This window comes from Pseudopodoces humilis, chromosome 4 (assembly GCF_049639895.1).
Source record: "Pseudopodoces humilis isolate 2021_Gansu_Grassland_sample_001 chromosome 4, ASM4963989v1, whole genome shotgun sequence".
Classification (NCBI taxonomy): domain Eukaryota; kingdom Metazoa; phylum Chordata; class Aves; order Passeriformes; family Paridae; genus Pseudopodoces; species Pseudopodoces humilis.
Window position 1 is genome coordinate 45,848,601 of NC_142203.1, and position 21,684 is coordinate 45,870,284.

Genomic DNA, 21,684 nt, shown 5'->3' on the forward strand with positions numbered 1-21,684 from the left:
ATTACGGCTGAGTGATCCCACAGCAGCCTGATTTAGAAGCAATTTTGATGATTTATGCCACAGCTCTTGTTTATCCAACAGGAACATGTCCTCCCCAAGGGTCAGTACAGCAGGGCTCACTCGTATGTGAGATGGTTTCACTTCTGCCACTGAAGGGATGGAAGAACTGGATATATAGAACCCACAGTTGTGTTTTTTGCCTTGTTAGTCATATCTACCTTTATCTTTTTTGAAGTTGAATATTTAATTAAAGCTAAAATATGATTAGATTTCAGGTTGTTTACTGCTAGCTGTGTAAGGCAGGACGTGTTATTTTGTTTGATGGTTCTGTATCAGTTACATGTGGCCTCAGTCCTTGGGAATCACAGGCAGAACCACATCTAAAGTAATATATTAGATTCTTCATAATGGTTCAGTGTTCCCTGGTGCAAAGCAGGACAGCAGCCCTCTTCTCCCAGTACTGGTTCACTAACAAATATGGTTTAACTCATTGTGTGTTACTCCAGCAGAGGATCCCGGTACCTAGAGTCATTTTAAAGGCCTTGTTTACGCTGTCTGACTTTCAGCTGCTAGTCTGGAAGTGCAGGGCTCCTGCAAGCACTGCATCATGTCTGCCACTCTCATCTGAATGTACTGAATTACATGAGGTGTTGATATACTAGAAACCTATTTCAAGGTATCACATAGCTCCTTAGGTGACCAAACAAAAGGCTGATATAAGCACAGTCTTTCAGTCACCACCCCCACCACCCCCTTCAGCATCAGTATAGGACACAGATTTACTACAGCAGTTCAAATAAAATCCCATAGACACCTTTATACTTAGTCAAGTTGTTTTTGCCAGTCTTAAATTTACCAAAATGGTACAAGACTCTGAAATGTATCACACAATTTAATGGAAAATCAGTAAAGTCTTTGTGCTAAGTACTTTCCATATAATACTTCAAGGTCAAAAGCTACCCAAATTGTTTCCTTAATTTAGTGCAACTGCTCTAAGATAAAGTATGCTCTTGACTAAATAAGAAAAATCATAAAGTATGCAGGAACAATTTTAAATGGATGGTTTAGCCCAGAAAAAAGTGATGTGTGTGGGTTTATTGTAGCTTCTTTTGGTTACTGTTTGTCTGCTTTTGGGGTTTTTTTTGTTTCTTTCCCTAATAAGGAATTATAACCTCTTATCTTGACTAATTTACATTAGGGAGTGTTAGAAGCACACAACTCCATAAATAACCTTATCTAGTAATTTCCGGTGTCTGATGCTATGCCTCGAGGTTCAGTGAGTAGCACTATGGAAGTGCTGTGTTCTTTCAGGATGCTTCTCATTTCCGTGAAATACATAATCCCCCTAACTAGGTGTAACAATTAGAACAGTTGTTCTCTCTTCAGTACTGTGTTTCTTGAGCTGTACTTAGTAAGCACTCCTACAGAGAAAACATTAAACTGCAACAAAATTATTGCAGTGCTTTCCTTTCACAGCAATGAAGTTTCTCCCTGGTACATGGATTGAAGTCCGAAACTGTTATTGCTCAGACTATACCTGTATGTCATAAATGATAGAGCATTTGCTGATGCTGTGATGACACACACTGATGCTTTTTGGTTTCACATTTTCTAGGACAGTCAGAAGTAAGATATGCTCACCTAAAGTAAATTACTTAGTTCCTGGGTTTTGAGTGTCCTTAAACAGAAGCCAGATAAAATGCTCCATTTTTGTTCTTGCTCACCTGGTAGTGATACCACAGAAACTGCTGCACAAACCTCTTCTCAGGTCCACTGGGTCAGTGCAATCACAGTCACTGTGAGGCAGAATGGAAGGCTGCTGCTGAAGCAGTTAGCCTGGGAGAACATCCTGAATTAACTATGCTTGCTTTCCTTGTCTGTAGAAGGTGGTGGAGTACGAAACTTCCAGGCAGTGTTTGTCAGTGTAACAGCTTTGCTCCTAGCTTACCGGAGAGTCTGTGTCTGGCAGATCTGCCCAGAAGGGTGGAAGCCTGTCACCCTTGGGACATACAGGCATGTCTCACCGTGATGAGAGGCACAGCAGAAGCCCTGCTAACACCTTCACAGGGTGCAGATTTGGGGGCCTCTACCACAGTGGGTGCACAATCCTGACCCTGACCAGACAGTGCTGAGGCTATTCTGCCACACCTCTAGGTGAGGAGAGTGTACATCTGTATGTCAGTGTGATCTTACATGCAAGAATGCATGTGGGTTCTGGTGGCCCGGGAGCTCAGAGAGCCCCTGATGAGTCCCACCTTACTGCACAGTGCTTGCCCCAGGGCACCTGTGATTGCAGGGTGAGGGCTAACCCCTGGCTGTCCTGCTGGCCTTGGCAGATCCACCATGCAGCATGGAGCAGAGGGCAACTCCAACCCCTGCTGCTTTGGTTGGCCTGCAGGGATAATGGAGGAGGACTTTGCAGCAGGAGCATCCCCCCTCAGAAACACAATGAATTTATTTCATATCCTGACCTTGTGGGCCTAGATTAAGGAATAGTCCAGATTTCATGCAGTAAGGACTGTGCAGAATATTGTGGATTACTGCTTTGAACTTCTCCTCATTTATATCTTTCCTGCTTCCGTATCTTGTGTGGCATCATATGGAATCCATGGGATCAGTACTCTTAGAAGACATACAGGGCAACAAAAGGAATGGAGCTCCAGGCATGGATCTCTAATTAGGGAGCAGGCTTAATGGTGGGCTTTCACTCTAATATCTGTTCATGGTCTCCATAGTTAGCTCAAATTGGCTATGCCATTCTTCAGGCCTGGTTGTTGCCCCAGGTCTTAACAGTCATCACTTCATCTGGGGCAATAGTGATCTCTTGTCTCTGTTATCTAGCAAAAGTAATAAAATTAACGAAATCCTTACAGTACCATTTACTTATTCTGATGTTAGAAACATTTTTTGCTCTCTTAAAATGTTTTTATGAGCAGTGTTTATTGCTCTGGCCCTATCAACTGTCACCCAGGATATTCTGGGAGGCTGAAGGGGTTGGCATGACTTTTAGACTGAGCAGCAATCAGAAATATGGGACAAAAGAAATGTCAGCACCAGAGGCTCAGCATCAGAGGGATGGCAACACCAGCTGTGACATGTAAAAAGGTGATATGATATCAACGCAGACACCAAGATGGATAAATAAGAAAGTGGAGCCACTGATGGCTGACAGTTCCCAGCAAATGTGAAGAATGACATATGTCCCTTAATGTCTAAAGATTTAGCCTGATCTCTACATGACTTAAGAGTAGCCTTAAGAGTAGCTGCTGCTTGTATGTTTGGTACTCGTTGGAAGACTTGTCAGTGGCAAGGCCACTCAGTGGCTAGGGTTTGCAAACTCTCCTTTGGAACAGGCACACTGTAAATACACACACAGAGCAGGGCTTATGCGTTGACTTAGTTCACAAATAGTCTGCTTAATACAAACCACAGCTTCTCTCCAATCTGAACTAAATGTGTGGTCACTGCAGACAGCCCTCTAAAAAATGCACTGCTTTTTCAGAGTCTTTTCAGATACCAAATTTCTTGTGACGAACAACAGGGGGAACCCATGGGATACCTGCATTTACTGTGTGCAGGTTCACAGGATGGAGAACCAGAATGCCTCAGCTGAAACCCAAAATTTTGAAGAGGATGAAAATGCAAACAAAGAAAGGGCTGAGATAGCAGGAGAGGAAGGAAATGGGGGTGGTGGAGGGGGTGATTGATGTAACAGCCTGAGTGTTGATTTTAGAGAACGTGTGTTACAGGGGAGATTTATATCAGATGGTGCTCAGACACTGGAACAGCCTCCCCAGGGAAATGGTCACAGCACCAAACTGATAGAGTTCAAGAAGCATTTGGACAGTGCTCTCAGGCTCATTTTGTGATTCTTGGGGCTGCCCTGTGCAGGGCCAATAGTTAGTTTGATGATCTTTGTGCATCCTTTCCTCCTCAGGGCATTCTATGATTACTTCTCAAAACCACATTACCACTTAAATGTATTACCCAAAGCTTCAGTATTGTCAAAATACGATTTTAAAAAGATATCTCCTGCTCTACTACCAAATAGGTGAAGTTGTATCTTTCAGTGGCTTGGATTTCAGTGGAGGAAGTTTATTATTTCATGGAAAATAAGGTATAAAGTATTGTACCAATAGTTTAAAACACGGTTTATGAGTATGAGGCACATATTTTCTGTACACATTTCCTTCAGTTGCCCAGCTGACTTATTTTTTCTGTTAGAAAAATCAGACTAGGACTTTGGTTCATCCCCATGTAATCCACAATTTTATGACCTCATCTTAAGGTCAATCTTAATTATTCCTTCATGCCAGTAAGTTGTGGTTTTCCTGTGACTCATTATTTATATGCTTTATAATAGAATCAACATCCATTGTTGATAAGTTGATGGGAGCAGTCTGTCACTCTGTGGAATGCTAACTACTCTGTCCTCTCTCGCTGAGCCTAGATACCTGGGGAGTCTAACAAGTGTGGCTAATGAACAACATATGCGGTGGCTGTGGGACTTCAGTGGGAGGAGGCCCTTTTGGATAGGTAAGTATATTGTCTGCAAGTCCCCACTGCAGGCTGCAGTTCCTGTATGTGTTGAAAAGCACAAATGCTGCAGCAGTTCAAGCCTAGTTTTCAAACAATGTACTGTCCTCAAATTCTGCTGCTTTTATTATTTCAGTGCAAAGCATAAACCAAAAGTCATAATTTAGCTGGCTACTTTTATAAGTCTTTATCAAAAAGATGAGTTTATCATGATGTCTATTGGACTGTTTTTATCTTGAAACCCTTCCTATTTTGGCACAAGCTTGTGAAAATAGTTCTGGTGCAGCTCCTTCAAATTTGTTTCCTCTCATCTTTCTTTTGACTGTTATTTTATTTATCCATAATTTAGCTTTTTCTTTTGTTTTGTTTTAACTTAAATAATTATTTGTTACTTCTAATTTAATGGTGTAAGAAATCTTGTTAATTAATTAGATGATAAGCTAAAGAACATTTAATCATATAATTTTAGATTTATTAGGCACTTTACATTTAATGACAAATGCAAAGAATTTGCATGGGTCTTCTTAGTACCTCCTTTCTGTGAATGACTGTCTTAGTTCATATACTAGAGCTACCGCTTTTATCTAACCCTTCTTGTTTCTGCTATACTGTCTTCAATTTGGCTCTTTTTCTTTGATTCTGAACTGCAATTATCAGGTGTTAGTCATTTTCTGAGATGGACTAGGAAAACTAAATTAACTTCAAAAAACACAGTTAGTTTTGGATCATGTTTAATGGTATCATAATTCTGCTAACTTGAAAGAAATAAGCTTGTTTGACAAAGATAAAGACTACAAGATTCTTAATGCAAATTTCCTTATTTTGGTCCCTCCTAAGATGACAGGTCATGTATGAAATTATATGCAACACATACTGATCTTAGTAACTCTAAGGAGGCTAGAAGGATAGTAACTTTGAGGAGGCTAGGGGAAAAGATATGATTTATAATGTACTAATTAACACAAGCTAATTTTACAGCTGTTAATTTAAACAGTGTAAACCCAGTCCACAAAGATCTGCAGAATTTTATATTCAGAAGAAATCTGAAGGCATCTGATGCTGTCCAGACTCCTTGCTATTTCAAGTATCCAAAGAGAAACCTATGAGGTGATAGACGCATAATAGATGAAAGGAGAAACAAACATTTTAGATATATGCTATTGAAGAAAAGTGTACTTTCCTTTATTCATATGGCGCTAACTGTGATTAAAGTGGACTAATTAAATCATAAATTGTGTTTTGCTTGTGTTCTACCAGATGTTTTCTTTCTCTCTCAGCATGCAATTGTATGCATTTTTTAATTTAGAGCAACTTATAGAACAACATGACTCTCTTGACATCTGGCTCCAATGACAATAAACATCACTGATTTGGTCTTACTGATTTCACACAGGTTTGAATGACCAAGTCAACCCTGGACATTGGGAGTGGAATGGAGGAGAACCTGTAAGCTACATGAACTGGAGAAGAAGCTCCCACCACTTTCCAGTGAATGGAAGAAATTGTGTATTTGTGCAGAAGCAAGGAAAATGGCAGGCAACTGACTGCAAGAAGGTCAAACCAAACAGCTATATATGTTCAAGAAAGTTGTAATGGATGGAGGATGCCACTGAAAGCATATGGACATTCATGCTATTTCAGTATGTTAGGTGCATTACAAAACCTTTCTAGTTATCAGCAAGGCTTGTTTTATATGCTGTCAGAGGTGCAGATGTTTATATATATATACCTAACCAAGGTACAGAGATCAGCTGCAAAAATTAATCTCAGGTTAAGGTTTTGAAATCTCCCCAAAGACTTTGATCTGTCACTTACTCATACGTATCTTTATACCAGAGTCTCAAGTCTTTCATCACACTTCTGTGTAATAGTACTTTTCTTTTAAAGAAAGTACCATGTCAGTTGACTTGCTTTGCTCTTAAAGGAAGGGTTGTGAACTGCAGTTTTACTCTGCCGTCACAAAAAGAGGATATACTGTTGGGATTGAAAATGAGGGTAAACAGCTGTTTAAAAACAGACATTCTGGGGTGATAATGGGAGTGACATCATGTGAGTACTGGAGTTTCTTTGATGATGCACTAGTACATCTTACAAAGGTCCAAATAGCTGGACATTGCCTGGTGACAGAGTACTAACAGGAGCAAAGCCTTGTATTTACCTTCTACCTCCTAAGGCCAGCTTCAGAACCTAATGGGTCTGCCCACACAGAGTTGCATCTGTTTCCCATTCCTAAGGAATTTTTTTCTAATTTTTTTTTTTTTTTTCCCCCAGAACTGCAGGATGGTGCTGTAATTTTTAGTGTAATTAAATAATGGGACATCTCTAAATCAAATGCTATAGCAAATGATGATTTATTTAAAAAAAACATGTAAACTTAATCCTAGGATATTATCTGGGGATATTCACTGATACATGAACATCAATAGGATTTATATGTGTGTATAAACCAATGTAATCGTGAGACATATTTTGTAGTAAAGCAGCTATGGCTTTGGAAAAGTATTAATCTAAGTCCTTATTAGGGATTTGAGGCTTTTAAAAATAATATTTAAAAATCCACATTTATTTCTGAGAAAGGCTTAAAACCCAGCAATTAATAGAAAAAAAAACAGCTGGCCAGAACTTATTATGTCAGATAAATATAGTTGCACTATAACTATTTTGTAACAGTATAGTAGATTTATATTTTACCTGTCAAAAGCTTGCTTTGAGACATTTTACTGCCAGCCTTAAAATTACAAAAAACACAAACCAACCAAACAAAACAAACAAACAAACAAAAAAAACCCAACAAACCCAAAACCAAAACCAAACATAAAATGAGGATCCAAGCATAGGCTTCCTAAAAAAAATAAATTAAAGCTCCTCTCAACAGGAGTCACTGTGTGACAGTTGGTTTGCAAGTGAGTAGGGTGAGTTTGCCCTGTACCTATGAACTCTCATCCTTCCCATCTGCCTGCCTGCTGCCAGCAGTTCATCCCCCCTTTGCTCGTCTATTCAGCCAGCCGCTGGATCAGTTTTGCAACAGAGCTGCAAAACCTCCTTCTTGGGTTCCTCATAGCAATTTCTCAGTCTTGCAAGGGACAGAGCAGAATCACCTCTCCTTTCTGAAATGGACACTGTTTCAGGGGTTATATATTTGCCTCTGTCATGCTTGGTGACTTATCTTTCCTTCTTGCCTGTGACAAGTCAAATCAAAATGTCAGCAGCTGAACAGTCTGAACAGTCTTTGTGTATAGGAGAGAACCTTCCTGAAAGGACTGTTGCCAATAAGTATGAGTGCATCACAGAATTGGAGAAAAAAACATACTCGGTGAGAGAACCTCCTCACCGCTTTCTTTTTTTCTTTTTTTTTTTTTTTTGTTATCAACAGATGCAGACAAAAGGATTTCCAGGATTTTTTTTTTTATGGTAATATTTATGACAAGTTTCTAGACATTTCTAGTCAGAAATTCTTTTGTTTAAGGAGTTTGTCTCCAAAACAACTACTTCTAAATATCTGGTTTTACATCTGTTTTTATTTCTGAAAGGTTTTGTTACAGAAAAAAATAAGTGTCTAAAAAGCACTCTCAATATCTCTTAGTGGTATGTTCTGGAATGCCAGGGAAAATTGACTTAGACAAAAATATAAACTTTATTTCTTTAGGACTTTTTTAAATGAAAGCTGTAGAATTTATTGGTGCTAATTTGATAAAGCCTATTGAGATAATTCAAATACCTCTCCCAATTATATAATAAATGAATTATATCAACAGAGTGAGGATTCTGCAAAGGTGCTTGATCAGTAACTAATAAACTTGATCAGTAACTAATAAATGACTTCTGCCACCTGACACAACAGTGACCTCAGGTTTGCTTTTGTGAGAGTAGGGGAAATCTTCCCTTTTCTGAACTTCATTTGAACTACTTTAAAGTGCATGCAGAGTATGAAGATTTCACTACACAAAAGATTCTTAGTTGTGCAAACTGCATGAGTTTACTGATTTAATTATATCTAACACAGTACACTAATGAAATTAAAATTCTTATATTACAGAGCAAATATATTTCTGCCCTGAAAGGCTGCTGAATTTTTTTCCAATACAAGTAACTCTTCCAAACATTTAATTAATAAATTTTATTTTTTCTGTCTTTAAATAAGTATTTTTCCACAGATCTTTACATCTTTTATTTTTATTATTTGAATACTGGAGTTCAGAGAACAAAACAAATCACGGAAAGCACAAATAATTATTTTTTTTTCTGTTGGCATAGGATATTATTGCTTCTAAGGAGTTTAGTAATGGATAGACTGTAGGTCTATCTGTAGGACTGTAGGAGAAGCTTTGGGGATCTTTTCATCTTCAGCATTTTTTAATTAGACTCTGAGTAAACTCCAGGAAAAATCAGTATTTAGAGGATCAGCATCACCAGGAGTATTTCAAATGGCTGAAAGCAAGGAAAAGGAGCATGTAAATTCTGGTGTTCACATACGGATGCCACACTTTCTGGATAAACAAAGGATTTATTTCACCAGAACTATCCATACCCAAGAGCAACAGAATCAAGATGCTCAGTGAAAAGAACCTAGGAGTTACCTTAGATTTCTATTCAGGCATGGGCTCTGTAAGCATTGTGTGTGCTTGTCACTTTTAACCACTTTCACTCCTCCCTGTCAAGTATCTTTTAAATATGTCAATATTTAAAAAAAACTTGACAGGGAGGTACTTAACTCAAAGCCAATGGTTATGAAGAAAATGGATAGGCAACAGGTCACAGGAGCACTTATTCTAAACCAAAATATTCTAAAACATTTGAGTTTTCACTAGCTTCATATATATATGTGTATATATATCAAGTATTTAGTCTGAAAAATATCAAAACATTTTTCCAGATCTTCTTTCTACACATGGATACTTTATTGAATCCTGAATTTATTAAAGTCTTTATTCATTCAAATGATAAAAATAACTTTGATATAATTATGCGTAAGATTCAGTGAATACTAGTGATTCAGCAATATTTACATCTCAAGATTGGTGCTGCTGTAAGTCTTCTATTCAGAACACTATATATATTGTCATGTTTAACTCTGTAATGTATGGTAATAAAAACCTCCAATATATACTTCGGTGAATATGAATTTCTTAATTTCAAAATCTCACAAAAGCTTGTTTTCTAGTGATAATTACTCAAGTGTTTAACATAGTATAAATGCACTTAAGTTAATATACCTGCTGTTTACTCTATGCAGCTTCTGAATTCAGTTTTTTCTTCTGTTTGAGGCTATTCTTGAGTGAATACTATAAGGACATTTGTACCATGAGTACATATAAAAGAGAAAATGCTGTTTATTTTGAAAAATAAATCTAAGAAAAGTTATAGGTCTGCAAGCAGATATACAACAAGAATGAATTCAAGCAAGACTGTCAGTCTATAAAAATGAATTTTAATATGATTCTTGATTTAAAGAAGAATGTGAAAAAAGTCACTGTCCCTCAGAAACCTCAGTCATCTTCAAAATAAGTTTTCCTCTCGTGTTACCCTTTAAGAAACTATCTGGACTCTAGTTCTTGATATCATTGTACTCAAATAACAGGAACAAAACAGGCTCTAGTTAAGGCTTTTTTAATGGCATTGAGGTAATGCATTATTTTCATCAGAAGTAGCCCGAATCAACAGCACCTAATTAGAGGAATTCCATGGCTTAGAGGTACAGAAGACAAGGGAGTCCAGGAGAGCTGGTCAATATCCAGCAGTCCTCAAAGCTCAAGACCAATGTATTCCCATGAGCAAGAAATTAAACAAAACGGGCAGGAGACCTACAGGGATGAGCAGAGAGCTTCTATCAAACAGAAGAAATTTATGAAATGTGGAAAAAGATAGAGGCTATATAGAAAGCCTATCCTGGTGATAAAAGATACAGAGAAGGCAGAGTAACTGAAGTCATTCTTCACCTCAGACTTAACTGCTGAGGACATCTTTCAGGAATCCCAAACCCTGGAGGCAAGAGAGAAAGGCTGGAAGACTTGCCCTTGGCCATTGAGGGTTTGGTTAGAGATCGGCTAGGCAGACAAAGCCATAAATCCATGGGCCCTGATGGGAAGCATACACATGTGCTGAGGGAGCTGGCAGATGTTGTTGCTAAGCCCACTCTGCATCTTCTTAGAAAAATAATAGAGGAGAGGTGCCTTATGACCGGAGGAAAGCCAGTGTCATTCCCATCTTCAAAAAGGGCAACAAGGAGCACCCAGGAAACTGCTGGCCAGTCAGCCTCACCTCTATCCCTGGAAAGCTGATGGCACAGATCACTCTGGAGGCTGTGACCTCCAAGCATGTAAAAAAAAAGATTTGTGGGCAGTGGCTGATCCACCTGAAGGCTCTGCTGCCATTCCCTGGGACCTTGATCAGCTGGAGGGTTGGGCAGAGAGAAACCTAATGAGGCTCAACAAGGCCAAGTGTCAGGTCCTGCTCCTGGGGAGGAACAGCCCCAAGTGCCAGCACAGGCTGGGGCTGACCTCCTGCAGAGCAGCTCTGTGGAGAAGGACCTGGGACTCCTGGTGGATCACAAGTTGTCCATGAGCCATCAGTGCCCCTGTGGCCAGGAGGGCCAGTGGTATCCTGGGGTGCAGAGTGTGGCCAGCAGGTCGAGGGAGGTGACTCTCCCCATCTACTCAGCCCCAGTGAGGCCACACCTGGAGTGCTGTGTCCAGTTCTGGGCTCCTCAGCACAAGAGAGACAAGGAGCTGCTGGAGAGGGTCCAGTGGAGAGCCACAAGGATGGTCAGGGGTCTGGAGCTTCTCTCTTGTGAGGAGAGACTCTGGGAGCTGGGCCTGTTTGGTCTGGGGAAGACTGAGAGGGGATCTCATCAATGCATAGAAACATCCCAAAGGTGGGTGTCGGGAGGATGGTGCCAGATAACATTTTGGTGGTGCCCAAAACCAGAATATGGAGCAACAGCCCTAAACTAAAGCACAAGAAGTTCTACCTCAACAAGAGGCAGAATTTCTTTACACTGAGGGTGGCAGAGCACTGGAATAGCTGCCTGGGGAGGTTGAGGAATCTCCCTCTCTGGAGACACTCAAAATCCACCTGGACACATTTCTGTATCACCTGCTCTAGGTGACCCTACTTTGGCAGGGGGGTTGGATCTCCAGAGGTGCCTTTAAACTGTAACGATTCTGTGATTAAGAACCTGGTATCTGAAGTATTGCATATAATCAGAATGAACAAAATAGTATTTTATGCATACAGAAAAAATTTTAAGATAAATCTATATTTTTTTATTTTAATAAAATTAATCTTATGTGCACCTTCCTTGGATTATATTACAAACATTTTGTTGGTGGTGCCAAATTCTTCAGTGAATAACCTCTCTCTCTCTCAAATTATTCACCTAAGAAGATGCATCTTACTGAAGACTGAAATGTGTCTTTTTCCAGACTCCTTTTTCCCTGTCCCACAGGTTTTTCCAGTGTCTTCCTCATCCCATGCCTAAGCAATCTGCAGCAATCAATTACATGTCCAAGAGAACTCCTCAGGCTGGGTCTGTAATTGGATGCACTATCAATTAGGCAGTACATATATGCCAGTACTGCTCAGAAACAGAAGCACCCATCGCATCCTGTGAATGTACCTACAGCCAGGAGAACATGGGACAATATATGTGAAAGGATGCTCATCCTAGCCCCACTGAAGACATAAATAAAACATTCTAAAGTGTGAGCACCTTCATTTTGGCTGCAGTATAAAACTAAATGCTGTTCTTTGTTCTGTTGCCAGAACACAGAAAAGAAACAGAGAAATGTAAACAGGAAAACATAAATGAGTGAAGAAAAAAACAGTGCAAGAGAGGACTTGAAACAGAGGGGAGTTTGTGATATAGAGTAACTAAGGTTGGAGGTATTGACTGTTTTTTCATCTCATACCTTGTTAAAAGGCTCTTGGTTTCATAATTAAAAATTTCCCATGAGGCCTGTATGTGATCTGTTTCCCTGAAACTCAGTAAAATAAAGACCACAGATGGCCTTCTTTGATAAGTACAATTATTGGAGAATAAACTGCATAGTGATAATTCATTAGTTCTCAGGTCTTCATATGGGATCTGTGAAAGATAAATCCGGATACAAGTTTGTCTACATAGCATGTGTTTTGAAAATTGTAAGATATTGAATTGGACTGTATATATAAAATCCATTTTAATGATTTTATACCATTAATCACAGTATGATGAGACTATTTAGCTCAACAGGAGGCAAGTAATTCAAGCAGTGCCCAAGAATTATTTTTAGGCATCAACTGGCTGTGTAGATAATGTCCATTAATGACTGAATAAACTCCAGCTTTGAAAGAAATGAATAATATCCCACTTTGCATTTGCATAGCACTGATCATCTATAGACCTGACAGTTTTAAAAGGATGGGCAAACAGTCACAGTGGCTATTTCTAGTGATAACAGAATATCCTGAATAAATTGCTACTATGAAGGCAAACCAAACCCTGCTTGAGAGACACTACTGCATATAGCCATAAGACTAAACAACTAGAGTACAGTGAAAATGTGTTATGCTTATATGAAAGGGTAAACAGGCAGGAAAACAAGTTTTTAGAAAAGAAACAGTTGGGGGTTTTTTTTTTTTTGTTTTTTGGGGTTTTTTTGTGGAAAACTGAGATTAGGAGCATATTTGGATTACTAATGATTATATGCCCAGTCCAATCCCTGTAGTGAATTACTAGTCTATGCAGTTGATGACTCCACAAAGAGACTTCCAAACGTGTGCCATTTTTAACTTCAAAATGACCATCTGAGCTTGCTGTCTGAGCTGGGATACCTTCCTGTAATGCAGGCAGGCTCTAGCCTGAGCAGAGAGGCTGAGAGACCTGCTACTTCTGCACAGTTATATAGGCAGCTGACTTCAAAACAGATCACAGCAGCATTTGGATATTGAACAAACCCAAATGTATCATGTTCCATATCTTACCAACTTTGCCTCTTAGAAAGCAGCCATAGCATACTATTATAGGCATGAAGGAACAGTGTTAGACTTCGTTGGCAGAACCAAAGCTGGAGTGCTGCCTTTGGGTCTCATCAGATCTAGAATCAGGAACTAGAAATGGCATGACCTAGAAGTGAAGAGAGTTGTTTAAGCAGTCTTTGGGTTGTGGAACAGCTTGCAGAGTGACTTGTTGACACTGCTTTGCTTCAGTCTTCTTTCCTACTCTTCTGTAAATAATAATTTGTGCATTTACATCTGAAGGCCTCAAAAGCCTTTCTTCTTGCTATATGTTACAGGACAGAATGGTATGTACCAGGAGTGGATTCTGATCCCGAAGAGGTTTTTTTCATTGCCATTGCACTGCAATATGATATCTACCAAAACATCTCTACATATATGTCAATACTAAGACTTCTATACATACCTTTACACTGCAGGAAAAACGCAGGCCAGCTTAGTTTAGATAGTGTGGGAAGCCAAATCATTCCAGTTCTACAATTTACTTAATTTTTATCTGTGCATTATCAGAGACATGCTTGGATGACCTGCAAATGTATATCTTGCTTCAGACAGCCAAATTTCATGTTTGAAAGGCATTGACAAATGTGCCACATTCTCTGCATCAACATAATACAATATAGTATAATATTCTATGTATAGTCTCGGGGCTCTTCAGCAACTAAAACAGAGAGAAAAAGAAGGAAAACTCAAAATTTAATGTTCTTGTCATTGCTGAATACTTTTGAGTGACTGTTACCAGTACAAATCAGATACAAGGTATTTTAGTTACAAAAGTCAACTGCTTCAGTTCAAATTTTTTGGTGAACACAGAAATGATATGAGGATTCAAACTGCAGTTCTAGGCAATAAATAAATTCCCTGGAAATTAAGGTCAAGTAACATCATATATCTGGTAAGCACAACTTAATTTTTCAAGAATAATACAAACTTTGCAGAAACAGGAGTTTGTGGAGATTGGAGTACCTAAATGGCAAATTATCTGAAGCAGAATTTCTTTTTTGTATTTTAATATTAGGATTACTGTTTGCAATATTTGTTGAAAATAACTTTTCCTTTTCCCAAAGCTTTTCTCTATGTGCTGTTCTAGCAGATTATTTTTTCTTACATGTCGCATAACATAGAAATTTTGCAAGAGATGCCTCTGTTTTAAGGTGCATAGTAGTCTTTAGGTATTGCTGTTGAGACTTTGATAGCCAGAATCATAAATGTATTTTTTTAACACATTTTACTTAAATGTTCTTTTATCATTATTATCACTTTATAGGATGCCTGGAGTGGCTTTGGTGCCTGAACAGGATATGGCACTGTTAGATAATCTTTGAAAACCCAGAAAGAAGAGTTTCTTCATTTGAGACCTTCTGCTCTGTGCTGGTGACATGTCTGCACTCCAGCAGCTGCAAACCTGCTGTGAGGAAGATGAAACAAGGGCTAGTGCCTCCTGACAGATTCTTCTGACTGTCTGAGCAGCAGTCTGTTAGTCGAGCACACCTTGGGTCATATCCCAAATCTGAAAGTCCAAGTTAGACTTAACTTTTAAAAACACAGTCTCTAGATTGAGCTTACTGTTTCAGCAAACTTTAATCAGCTTGCCTTTTCCTATTGTAATGAAATAACACTCCCTGTTTTGACAGTCTCTGGCTGTATGGAATGGAAAGTCAAAATAAACAATGAAGACCACATTGAACATTCTAATACACAACCTCAAATGTTTACTTAAATCCTCAGCCTAAACTAGACACCTTATCCAAACATTTCCTCCTGTTGACTCCTTCTGTCCTCCACAACATCCTGGGATACTAGATTTTAGATAGGCGCTTCTAATACACATAACTCAGATTGAAAGCAGAGTTTCATTAGCACAAACTTCCCTATCATAATTGTAATCTACAGTAAATGAATGCAATTAGACCCCACCAGGGTCTCCCCTGAGCCCTCCTCTCCTCTGCTATAATCTGACTGTAGGTTCTTGTATAAAGCCAGCATACTACATGCACTGCAATAGCAGCAGATCTACTTGGTTGCCCTTTCCAGGATCATGTCGCTGTTTTTCCTTCAAATGTTCGTGCTCTCATGTCTTGGAGCCACAGAGCTACAGAGAAATTCACAGCAAAGGAAAAGCAGAAGGCCATTTCAGCACTTTCTCTATCTGGACAAAAATCTGTTTAAAAGTCAAAGTTCTCCTGAGCTGGTAAGTGAGAACCCACCAAGAGTTGAAGAGACACTGAAAGTACCAAGCTTTTTTGTATCAATTCCACAGACAGCATCTGGAATTGAGAAGAAAGAGGAGAAAAAAATGTCCAGATTCATACTTCCCAATGCGAAACTCCACGCAGACCAAAATCCGAGTACCTGGGTTGCACCCAGAGAGATCCCTCCTGTGGAAAACTTCTCTCCACCCCATTATTCCAGCAAGAGAGAGTCTGAATTTTCCTACAGAAAAGATGCCAAGAAATTCTGGGAACATTTCATGAAAAATTCAGCATCTGAAGAGGTTGTTCTGCCAATCAAGACCAATGAAATGCACCAAGAAAACTGCAGAACCCTGCCTTTTGCCCAGGTAAGAACAAGTATCCAAGATCAACAAACAGGCCTTTCCCCTGTCTCTTGTAATCAGCAACTAAAGGGACATGGGTTATTCAAGTGGCTTAGTCAAAGGGTTTCAGAACACTTGCTCATGATAAGTGGCTGAAAGATGCTAATGAAAAAGTTTTAGTCTGATGAGGCAAACTGCTAAATTGCAGCACTGGAAAGCCATAGACTCAATTTTTATTGAGTTATTTATTATTTTTATGCATCGATATTCAGACATAGTCTAAGCAGGCAGGGAAATGATGAGTAATTATCCATTTAATGAATATACATCTCAACTGTTTGTAGATTTGAATTATGATCTTCTCTCTCTATATATGTATAGATAACACGTGTGTGTGTGTGTGTGTGTGCATGTGTGTGTGTGTGTGCGCGCACATATACAGCCTCTCAGGACAAGTTATTTACAGGAAAAGCTGGTTGTTTTCTTACAGCTAAGCAAAGATTTTCCTGTATTAATTAGAAAACTGATGCTTACGTCTAATTCTGTGCTGAGAATTTTGGAGAACTGGTAAATTGTCCCATGCATAGATGATGTCATTCTCTCACATTGTAACATCAAGACAAGCAAACAGTATAGGTAAAAGTGCTGCATTCCTCATAAATCACCATCTATTCTCAGTGTTTCTGTAATCACAATCTGTCAAGGACCATGTCCTTTCACATCCAGAACTAAAGTTATTTCACACAGACATACATACATACAGATGTTGTCTAGAAACCTGTACTGTTTGTTCTGAGAAGAAAAAAGTGCACTGTTTTTTGTTTTTCCTTTTTTTTTTCATTTATGCCTTCTAGCAAAGTCCATGGGCCATTTCTGCATCAGAAACATTAAACTGCTTTCTGTTTCAGGGTGTTACTCATAACAGCTGTGAAAAGGTGACAATACAGAATAATCTGTGTTTTGGAAAATGTAGTTCTTTTCATGTTCCTGGTTCAGAAGATCATCTTTATACCTTTTGTTCTCACTGCTTGCCCAGCAAGTTCTCCATGAAGCGCCTGGATCTCAACTGCACTGATTCTGTTCCAGTGGTTAAAGAAATCATGATTGTAGAAGAGTGCAAATGTGAAACTCTGAAGATTAAAGACCCTATGACTGGATCTCTACTGTCAGACTTGTATGAAAATGTACATGAGCACAACTAACCTGTGGAAAGTACTTCTTAATTTGATCATAAGAATTTGCCAGTGAAAAAATTCAAACAAGTTGTCATCATCCTTGTACAAAAAAACATTAAAAATGTAGACTTTCGACATGATCTCCGTTTCAACAATAACTTTACCTGAAGTATAATAAATGTTTCCCTGCAGCTGTTAAGGAAAAGGAGGTAAAATTATTGAGCTTATGTGTAAAGGTCTTACTTTAACAGGGGAAAACTTTAAAAAATTTCTACCCTTCCTATCACTGTTTCTAGGATGCTAGTAAACAAAGTGTGAAATAACATGATTTTTCTGTGCAAAACCCAAATGTTAACTTGTTTTCACTGCCTTTGCTTGCAGGGAGTGCCAATTTGTAGCTCTATTGGCAACAAAGATGAGATTTTAGTCTGTTCCCTACAAAAACAGGTCTACTTTTACATCAAGATAATGGCTGGAGAGTGTAAAACATAAATGGACATTATGTACATAGGAAGCTGTGACTAGTTAATGTCATACTGATTGATCCCAGTTGGAGCTCAGTTCTCATTGAAAACTAATATACAACACAATTTACACCAATAGATAATGGCAAAGGGTTATTTTGCCATAGAAACTGTGTGCTCTCTTTTCCACATGTCTGCATTTGCTCTGTACTTTTATTTTTACTCAAAGTGCTCAACTGCAGAAGGAGAAAAAAAAAAAATAAATCCATACTCCTACAGAAAACATCACAGATGAATACACTGATGTTATTATTTAAATTCACTGTGGAAAGACAATGCACATTTTCCAGTCCAGTGAATTTTAACATTGTCAGAGAATCTAAGATAAAGTTTAAATCATGTTCTCAATGCTTGAACTAAAGCAGAAAAGGCATTTGTGCAACAGAAGATCTGAGAAAGACCTTATCATATAGCAATACCTTAACAACTTTACAGGAACAGCTGAGAGAGCCCTGCTAGGAAGCATTCGAGTCTTCTGATAGGCAACACAGCACCAGTGACTGTTAGCTGAACTGCTGGCTTTCCAGCTCTCTCCAGCTGCTTCTCCCTGGATTTGTCTTGCAGACCTGGTACACCAGAGAGAGATCAACTTCCAGCAACAGAGCTCAGCATATTTCTATGCCAGTTTTTTCATTCCTCTGGGAATCTGCTCTCAGACCTGGGCTACTGTTGTTAAACTATCAAAGCTCTTTTTAAGGGTACTGGAAATCACTGTTGACTTAGCTTATTTGACGTCAAATTCAAGGGCTGGGTAAATGACTCCTTGTATTTGAACTGCAACGGGATTAGAAGTATCTCAATATTCTTTCAGAAAATACGTACAGCACGGCTTTGAAATCCAAGATCCATGTTGAATATTTACAAAAAATTGCATCTGAATTACATTCTGATACTGGGTGTGAAGCTGTTTGCTTCTTCAAGCCACTTGCAGTGAATGAATTGAAGATTAGTATATAGTTACCTTTTATTACATATAAACCTGCTTTTAAATAATAAAAATTGTGTAGTAAAACTCAAGAAAAGTCTTCTCTCCATTCTTTTACATGAAGGACTGACGTGAAAACTATAAATTGTTTATATGCTATGGCGTATAAAATGACGCCATTCTGAGTAACTACCTATCAAGGTCTTTTCATCCCTGTATTGTGTATGAAAATTGGTGTCCATTTTTAATTAAGCCTAAAAAATAAAAGCATTTTCACAGCATTTAAGTTCTCAACTTTTTTCTCTTTATTGATGTATTCTTTTTTAAATCTGAAAAAGCCAAGTGTTCGGAGACATTTTACTCAGAGTTTAACACATGTTTTAAAGCTGTCTGAATATATAAGAATGTTCATCCACATTTTTTATTGTTTTTTGTTTACTGAAATGCAAGTATGTTTTTAGGTTTGATACTTGCAAGCAACCACTTGAAGCTAGGACACTCCCAGTATGATCACATATCAATTAAAAGAAAAATCTTCCAATCTTGTAATTTTGACAAAACTCACGGCTATGCTATGACTTTATCATGAGGATGTCTGAACTTAAACTATATTGTGGACTGCAAAGTCTTCAGCCTAATTTTTAAAGCTTCTCTGTGCTGAAGCATTACTGCAGTCAAAGAAAGCTATTCATGTAAGGAGTTTGCAGGACGAGATTCTTAGTGTCAATTTGCACAGCTTTAAAGTAGGTGAAAAGAGGTAATGACAGCTGTAGTAATTGCTAATTAGATTAGTGCTGTAGGTTTCTTCGATGCATGTTTAATTAACCCAGCAATGACTGGTTGCATGTAATTAGCACAGTATTTTGCAAAATCAATCAATGCGTTAATTGGATCAGATAACTCAGTGTTTAAAAAATCCATATTAGGAATATGTTTTATCGAGGGCTTGACAGGATTTTGCTCTCTGTGCATAATGATTATGGCCTCTACAAGCAGAACATTGTGGATCAGAAAGGTGATGGGTGTGATCCATATGACCATGTGCATGCTTTCAATAGGAACATTATTGCAACACACCCTAGTGTTCCAGTGTCTACTCAGAGCTTGCATGCTCTCTGTAATGAAAGCTTTCCCAGGGCAGCTATGCTGACAATGTAAACCCGACAATTGTGCAAACCTACTTTACAGAACAAAACTTTATTGCAGAGCTCTCTGAAAATTCTAATCAGTTTCAAGCAGAGCTTCTATACTTCTGCCCTTTCATTTGTTCCACTGTCTATTTCTCAGATGGGTGTGCTTTGTGTAGAAAACAACGAAGAGAAGTGCTGTTTCCTGCCTACTGCTTTAGCAGAATAAATCTTCAGTCCAGGCTATTCTTTTAAGTGTGGATTTAATGCAACTAGCTTTAATGCCTGTAAATACATCAAACACCAGGGTTACATCAAACTCTTATTGAATTCTGTACCATCATACATTCCAGGGAAAAGTCTGAAGCTGCACTTCATGCTGTGCTTGGTACTTTGTTCACCATCTAACGTTCACAACTAACCCCATGGCTCTCAGCTGACTAGCTTTTACTGGCAGGTGGTGAAATCTCTTGCAGTGCTTTCTCATAAATCTACTCACTTGCCTCTTGCTGCAAGAGCAAAACAAGACTCCTTACTCAGACAGAAGCTCTCTGCCAGTCTATACAGCTGCATAATCATGTCTAGAATCGTAATATGCTGAGTTGAAAGGGGCCTCCAAGGGTCACTGAGTCCAATTCCTGACACCCTGCACAGGACAGCCCCAAGAGTCACACCATGTGCCTGAGAGTATTGTCCAAACACTTCTCGAACTGTCAGGGTGGTACTGTGACCATTTGCCTGGGGAGCTGTTTCAGTGCCCAAACACACTCAGGGGGAAAAACCTTTTCCAAATACCCAACCTCAACCTCCCCTCACACAGCTTCGGGCCATTCCCTTGAGTCCTGTCAATGGTCAGCACAGAGAAGAGATGAGTGTTTACCCCTCCCCTGTCCTTCACAAGGAAGTTATCCAAAATGAGGTCTCTCATCAGGCTCCTCAGTCAGGCCGAACAGACAAGTGAGCTCACCTGCATAAGGGTTCCTTCCATTCAAGACCCTTCACCATCTTTACCGGCTTCCTTGGGATGCTAATAGCTTAGTATCTTATACTGAGATGCCCAAACCAGCCCCCAGCACTGGAGGTGAGGCTGCCCCAGCCCAGAGCAGAGCAGGACAATCCCCTCCCTTGCTCCGCTGGTGATGCTGTGCCTGATGTCCCCCAGGACAGGGTTGTCCCTCCTGGCTGTCAGGGCACTGCTGGCTCATGTTCAGCTTTCCACTGACCAGGACCCCCAGGTCCCCTTCCCTGACACTGCTTCCCAGCATCTCATTTCCCAGTCTGTCCATACATCCAGGGTTGCCTCACCCCTGGTGCAGAATCTGGCACTTTCTCTTGTTGAACTTCATATGGTTGGTGACTGCCCAGTCCCCTGATTTGTCAAGGTCTCTCTGCAGGGCCTCCCTGGCTTCAAGGGCATCAACTCCTCCCAGTTTTGTATCACCTGGGAACTTGCTTCTTATCCCTTCCAGTCCTACATTCAAGTCATTTATGAAGATGTTGAAGAGCACAGGGCCAAAGATGGAGCCCTGTGGAACCCCACCAGTGACAGGTCCCCAGTCTGATGTCACCACATCCACTATAACCACTTGTGCCTGACCCATGAGCCACTTGCTCACCCATCACACGATGTGTGTATCCAGCTGTGGGCTGCACATTTTGTCCAGAAGGCTCCCGTGAGAGATGGTATCAAAAGCTTTGCTGAAGTCTAAAAAGATTACACCATCTCTCCTTGATAACTGGGTGTGTTACCTTGTCATAAAAGGAAATCAGGTTTGATAAGCAGCACACCTCCTCATGAAGCTGTGCTGGCTGTGACCAATGATTGTGTTGTCCTTTAGGTGTTTTTCATTATCTCCCAGAATAAACA

At 39.4% G+C, this 21,684-nt stretch overlaps 2 protein-coding genes across 2 annotated transcripts in view; both read left to right on the forward strand.

Annotated features, from left to right (window-relative positions):
- FREM1 (FRAS1 related extracellular matrix 1) overlaps positions 1-9,642 on the forward strand; it is a 60,354-nt gene extending 50,712 nt beyond the window's left edge. Inside the window, exons 34-35 of the mRNA XM_088054599.1 lie at positions 4,451-4,536; positions 5,930-9,642. Coding sequence (XP_087910725.1) covers positions 4,451-4,536; positions 5,930-6,129 — 286 coding nt within the window. The 3' untranslated portion in view covers positions 6,130-9,642. The remainder of the gene's footprint in view (positions 1-4,450; positions 4,537-5,929) is intronic.
- A 5,926-nt stretch (positions 9,643-15,568) lies between these two features.
- On the forward strand, positions 15,569-17,268 carry CER1 (cerberus 1, DAN family BMP antagonist). Its single transcript, XM_005522669.1, has 2 exons — positions 15,569-16,090; positions 16,975-17,268. The coding sequence occupies exons 1-2, from the start codon at positions 15,569-15,571 to the stop codon at positions 17,266-17,268; spliced, it is 816 nt and encodes a 271-aa protein (XP_005522726.1).
- The last annotated feature ends 4,416 nt before the right edge of the window (positions 17,269-21,684 follow it).